The sequence below is a fragment of the Quercus suber genome, unplaced genomic scaffold, assembly GCF_002906115.3.
Source record: "Quercus suber isolate HL8 unplaced genomic scaffold, Cork oak 2.0 scaffold_43, whole genome shotgun sequence".
NCBI lineage: Eukaryota > Viridiplantae > Streptophyta > Magnoliopsida > Fagales > Fagaceae > Quercus > Quercus suber.
In genome coordinates, this window is record NW_027069508.1 from 1 (window position 1) to 6,673 (window position 6,673).

The following is a 6,673-nucleotide window of genomic DNA, read 5'->3' on the forward strand; positions in this document are numbered from 1 at the left end:
TTAATTTCATCATCGTTAGCAAATCCGGTAAACTTTCTAACTGCTATGCAATGACTTTTCCACTTGACAAGCTGCACATTCAGTTCAGGATTGGGTTGTAGGGTTTCCACCATACTTTGCTGGGATATAAACCTTACAAAATAGTCAGATCCTCTAGATGATGATGAGTTAATGCTTGTCAAGACAGGAGCAGTTCATCACAATGTCAGAAGAGTTTAGGTTTCCACCATGGAATGTATTCATACAACCTGATACAAGCAATACAAATTAACGTGAACTGTTTGATTTTATAGAATAATCCTCAAAGTTAAGGAATAATGAGGTATGCTTATCACGTAATTAAAGATCATAAACCTCCACTGTGAATTGTCTGAATTTTACACAACCCTTTTGCATTCTTCATCTAGCCCCATCAGACAAGATTCACTAACATCAAACTTAATTCAGTAGCATGAATTACAAATTTTATGCAACTCCATTTTTGAAATGTGCATGACTCGGAACATGATTTTCTCTATTTCAACCAAAGTACATTTCACTGGATCTAATAATGTATGACGTTAAATGACATAACACTTTATACATTTTTAAATTTATAAATTTAATTTAAACTACGAAATGGAAAAATAACATGTGATCCTAGTAAATGGAAAGTAGCTTTAACATTGCAATAATAATATCCGTATAAATAGGCAGTACAATGTTCTCAAGTAAAATTCCTGATAAATAACAAAAAATTTCACCATTCAAATATATCTTTTGTTATTATATCAGAGAGAGAGAGAGAGAGAGGATTTAGCAGTGTATTATATAGTAGTTGGTTGGTTAAATATTAAACCTGTGGAAACCATCTTTGGTGGACTCCTTGAAGTCGAAGGAGGTTGTTCCTAGGACATGAGCAGACATCCACGAGGATTCAGTGTAAAGTCTTACCTCGAAATCTGATTCTGAGTGCACCACTGTGTACTGTGGCGATTCGATGGCGTGGCCGTAGTGTAAGAGGTTACAACTATTGCTGAAGTAAAAGTAGAGTACTATTATTGCGAGGTACATTTTTATTTTGTTTAATTTTGTGACGATTCTGTGGTTGTTGTGAGCTCTTTATTTTGCGCCGCCTTTTATAGCCAACACCATTTCGAAAGACTGATTTGAAAGATTCTCTTCCAAATCACAAAGAATATTAAAAGGCAGACAGAAAGATTTGTGTTTTGATTTTTGTCAATTAATCAAAGCGTGAGTGCCTTCACTCCCATCATTTTCATTATTTTTTGTTGCCCACTAGTGCATAAAAATTTTGAGCTTAACACAAATGCAGTGCTTATCTTATCATACATTCATGTATCAGGGGATAGTAAAACACTTCAATTTTGAATGGAATCCATGGTATTCCAAATGAAGGGCACGTAGGAATGGTCACCAACCAGCAGAGAACATATGTATTTATTTAGTCCAAAATCAATCATGAACCACTTTCCCAAACAAAGACAAAGGAACTTTACAAGTTAAAAAGATCCGGTCAACAATGGATATCATGGAGTTCATAAAATTAACAACTCAAGTGCTCCACTAATGTAACGTACCTTCGATATAGTGGGTGGTAATGGCCATATGGGAAAAATTAAAAAGGGAATGAAACTTCATTTGCATCCAGTGAAGCAACACTTTGCTTCATCCTTTCTTGAATCTATTCAAGGACAAAGGCATTGCAATCTTCTTAGAAGAGAATAAACCTATTTAAAATCATCAGCTGCTAATTGTTGTAGGAAAAATGCTCAGTTTAGTTCACAAGCTGCAGTTGGAGAAGTAACATGCCTTTTCTTTTGATTAATTTGCATCTTTTTCCATATTAAACAAAGGGTGAAATCAGCTTAAAGTTTTGTAATTTAATGACATAACGTAGTTCTTTTATTTGGCAAACTAGGTTTAAATCCTCCTCTCCTATTGTTTTAACTTTTACCTATTGAATTATCATTAAAAAGCTTTGTAATTATTCAACACACTCCCTTCTCTCCTTTGTAGAGAGAACCAACGTTCCAATATCTCATTTTTTTATTGTTGTAATTATTATTAAAATAAACAAAAATAATGGGTGAAGACTGAAGAGTGAGATCATAGAGCAATTTTTCACAAATATGCAAATTATATTTTTACTTAAATTCACTTGTAGAAGCTAGACTGTGCACGCAATGAGTTTTAGGACCTATGACCTCATCCTGTATGGATTATTGTGGGAGAAGGAAGTGAAGCAAACGATAAAACAAGACTCTTCAATTAAGTAGGAAGTATTTGAGTATGAGTGGGTTTTTTTCTTGAAGAGATTTTTTTTTTTTTTTTTTTTTTCGGGAGAAAAATCCTCTATAGGAATTTAATGTGTGGTAATTTATATTTTAGAGAGTTCAAGTGGACTATTTAAAGGCTAACAAAATTCCTAATGTACATTTTTCATATATCACACGTTACCTTTGAGATCATTTAAAATATATGTTTTGAAAAATCTCTACCTAAATCTTTTCAATAAAAACTCCTTTTCATTTTGTATTCGAAGAATTAGGGATATAGGAATGCATGAATTTTTTTTCCATTAAAAGAAAATATGCTATGATTTTATGGTTAAAAATTTGGGATATGTTCTACTTTGTAATCTAAAAATAAAATAGATTTTATATATATATATATATATATATATATAATATATATATATATATTATATATATATATATATATTACTGTTGTAAGTGCCCGAGGACCGAGGACAGGACTGATGAGTCGCAATACTAATATGAGGGTATCACGTGCCCGAAGAGGAAATTCACCCGAGGAGAGGAGGGGATGAGATGAAGGACCCTAAGGCGATCCAAGTGGGAAGAATGGTCTGAAGAGAGAGAATCATTGAGAGTAGAGGAAGTTTCCAGTTGGGAGTAGCATGTTGCCTCCGCATTAAATAGTGGGCAACAGTTTTATCAACTGCATTAATGAGGAAGTGATCTGAACAGTGTGATTCACAGCTAAGCAAACTCCATCTACCACCTTCTTTAGATGTTTAAAGGGACAGGTGTCAATTTGGGGGGTAAAGATGGAAGGTTATGATGCAAAGGAAGGGAGAGTATATAAGAAAAAAGATGGTTTTTAGAGAAAAGGCACCCAAACACAAGTATAAAAAAGAAACAAGAAGAAAATTGAGAGAAGAGAGTGAACAGTGCAACTTTCTGTATAACATTGGCCTCCTTGGGCAGGCTTGTAAGGAGACATTTGCTCATCTATTCTATAACATTAGCCATTTCTTCCTTATTTTCATGCTCAGACGAAGCCCTCTCTTGTTATTTGTTTCCCTCTCTTACAAATTTTATTAATTTGGGCCAAGGTTAAACTGTCCAACTCGCTGTTCTAAGTGGGCTTGGGCCGCCAGATCTTTTGGTCCCTACAACTATATTTCTCTTATATTAAATTATATACTTTAAAACGTATAAAAGTGACATTTATTATTTAATTTATCTGAAATTATTAATTGATTTGTATATATTTTATTTAAATAATATTAATTGTGATTAATATAATTTAAAAGAATTATACATGACTTAATGAAAGAAAATATTTGTCTTGAATTATATAAAACTAACTTGATAAAATTTTTTGAGTTTGGCTTACCTCCAGTACTTTTTTAACTGGAATCTCATTTTATTTTAATGAGAAACTGCCACATCACTCACTAACTAAATAAAAGGTGGAGATAAAAACTCACTACCACTTACTCCTTGTGTATTTAAAATAAAATGACACCTCCAGTTAAAAAAGTACTGAAGGTAAGCCAAATCTAAATTTTCTTATATAAGAAAATCATATGTAGAATAAATCATATATTTAGCTTGACAAACTACAAAAATTCCCAATTCGAATACATTCCCTTCTTCTAATCCTTTTTCAAATAATAAAAAAAATCAGTATAGAGTTAGATAATTGACCAAAATGAGGCTTACCCTTGTTAAGTTCTTTTTTTATACTAGTAGGAAGAGGTGTTGATGTTTGTAGTTTTGTCAATGTTCATAACTCATTTTTCCTCCCTAGTCACGTGCCAACCTCTAATTTGCAACTTCATAAGACTTAGATATTGGGCCAAACATGTACAGAAGTTACAGAACCCAAGAGTCCAATTAATTGTCTAATGGGGTTAGGCATTTTTGCTCATTTTCTTTCCATGCAAATGGGCAAAGCACTAAGTTTAATTACTTTAGACGTATTAAGTGCCTGTATTTTTCTAATTCACGAGATGGGTTTTACGAATCACGAACTCAGATCTCAAGGTAAACTTTGGGTCTCATGCAAATGTGCTTTGTGAATTCTGAATTGTGACCATTAACTTTTACAAAACCTATTGAGCCTACGACCCATGTTCTTTCTCTATATCATGTGCCCCATGTTCTCTGTCTCTCTCATCATGGGTTGGGCCCTACAATCAGTAGCCCTTAATGAATAGAAAATGTCCCAGATTACCTTTCTCTCAAAAATAATGGAAAATGTCCAAGCACGTGTTTTTTGCAAGAAAAAAAAGCCCATTAATTTTTTATTCCCAACAATATTTTTTATGGCAAGTGAAATAGGAGTTATTTTTGGATGAGTCAAGGTAAACCTTGAAGGCCCATTGCATCTACAAATAAGCTATGAGCTAATAAGTGCTTAAAAAATCCAGCCCATCTTCTTATTCTTGCTTAAGAGCATTCCTTATGTATAACCCCAAAAAAATGACAAATGTAAAATAGTTAAATAGATATAATGATTCATTAAAATGCACAAAAAGCCACTTATTTCAAGTTACATCCTTGCATAAAGTTATCAAACTTGCTACTTTGCATCACAACTGTAGCAAATTGTAATACTTATTTTGACGTATTTTATTCTCTGTCTCCTCAATAACTAGGCTAGGGTTGTGGTGGCTGGATGCTCTCTCTCTCTCTCTCTCTCTCTCTTTAATGCTGGTGTAAAATTTGATATAAAAGTTGTTATTTAGATTATTTTACATGACATATTGAATAGTAAAAAATGAGATGTAAGATGTATGGTTAAAGTGGTTATGTAAAATAGATAAAGTGGTTTTTTAGTGAAGAAAAATGGTTTTTTAGTTTGAAGTACCAAGTTGGTTCTAGTTAACTCAACCAATAAAATCTCTTATTGTCAAACATGAGATCTAAAGGTCGATTAATTTCTGATAATATTTTGGTGGCCTTTGAGAGCTTACATTGTTTACAAAACTTTAGGGGAGGTAACTATGGGCATATGGAATTAAAATTGGATATGAGTAAAGCGTATGATAAGATGGAGTGGTCTTATTTGGAGGGGATAATGAGGAAGATGAGTTTTAGGGAGAGGTGGATAAATCTTGTAATGGGTTGTGTGAAAACTGTATCATATTCTGTTTTGGTGAATGGTGATCCATGTGGGATGATTTTTCCTACAAGGGGTATTAGGCAAAGAGACCCACTCTCTCCTTTCCTATTTCTTCTTTGTACGGAAGGATTGAATGGCTTAATTAAAAAGGCAGATTTACAAGGTGATATCCATGGATACTCCCTTTGTAGGAGGAGTCCAAAACTAACACATCTGCTCTTTGTAGATGATAGTTTGATTTTTTGCAGGGCAACAATGGAGGAGTGTGGGAAGGTTTTGAATATACTAAAGGAGTATGAGGAAGCCTCGGGGCAAAAAATGAATAGAAGTAAAACCTCACTGTTCTTTAGTAAGTTTGTACCGAAGGAGGAGAAGCATGGAATCAAGGTGGCCATTGGAGTCCCCGAAATCTTACACTATGAAAAATACCTTGGGCTGCCCTCCTTGGTTGGCAGATGTAAAAAAGAAAGTTTTAACTACATAAAGGAGAAGGTATGGCGGAAACTTCAAGGGTGGGAAGCTAAATTGCTTTCGAAAGCAGGGAGAGAAGTACTCTTAAAGGCAGTCATACAAGCCATCCCTACCTACACTATGAGGTGTTTCAAATTGCCATTGGGTTTGTGCAATGAGATTGAAACTCTAATCAAGAAATTTTGGTGGGGCCAAAGAGGTGACCGAAGAAAAATCTATTGGGTAAAATGGGAGGAAATGACAAAATTGAAAACTATTGGAGGTGTGGGCTTTCGAGATCTTGCTATGTTCAATGATTCACTCTTGGCAAAGTAAGCTTGGCGGTTCTTGCATGATAAATCTTCACTTTATTACAAAGTATTTAATGCTCATTTCTTCCCAAATTCAACAATTATGGAGGCTAACGATTCAAGGATGGGATCATATGCTTGGAAGAGTATCCTTAGAGGTAGAGACATCATTCAAGGAAGGGCTTTATGGAGGATAGGAAATGGAGAAAAAATAAACATTTGGCAGCAACGTTGGCTGCCAAGAAAACACCCAACTCAGCTGCTAAATTTTCCCTTGGAGAGCTTTGAAGATCATACAATAGCTACTCTCTTTGATCCAATCACAAGAAGGTGGAATGAAGAGTTGGTGGATGGGTTGTTTGTGACTGAAGATGCTGACTTAATTAAGAAAATCCCACTTAGCCGTAATGCAGCAGAGGATACCCTATATTGGCCTTATACTCCATCAGGAAATTACTCATGTCCGGGTATAGATTTCTTAAAGAGGAAGCGGAGCTGGAATCAAATCTGCAAGTACCACTAATTTGTGAGAA

At 34.3% G+C, this 6,673-nt stretch overlaps 1 protein-coding gene across 1 annotated transcript; it reads left to right on the forward strand.

The window, feature by feature from the left end:
- Window positions 1-5,172: 5,172 nt before the first annotated feature.
- LOC112034560 (uncharacterized) lies at window positions 5,173-6,165 on the forward strand. The gene has a single exon (XM_024067373.1). It carries the CDS (start codon window positions 5,173-5,175, stop codon window positions 6,163-6,165), a length of 993 nt encoding a protein of 330 aa, XP_023923141.1.
- The last annotated feature ends 508 nt before the right edge of the window (window positions 6,166-6,673 follow it).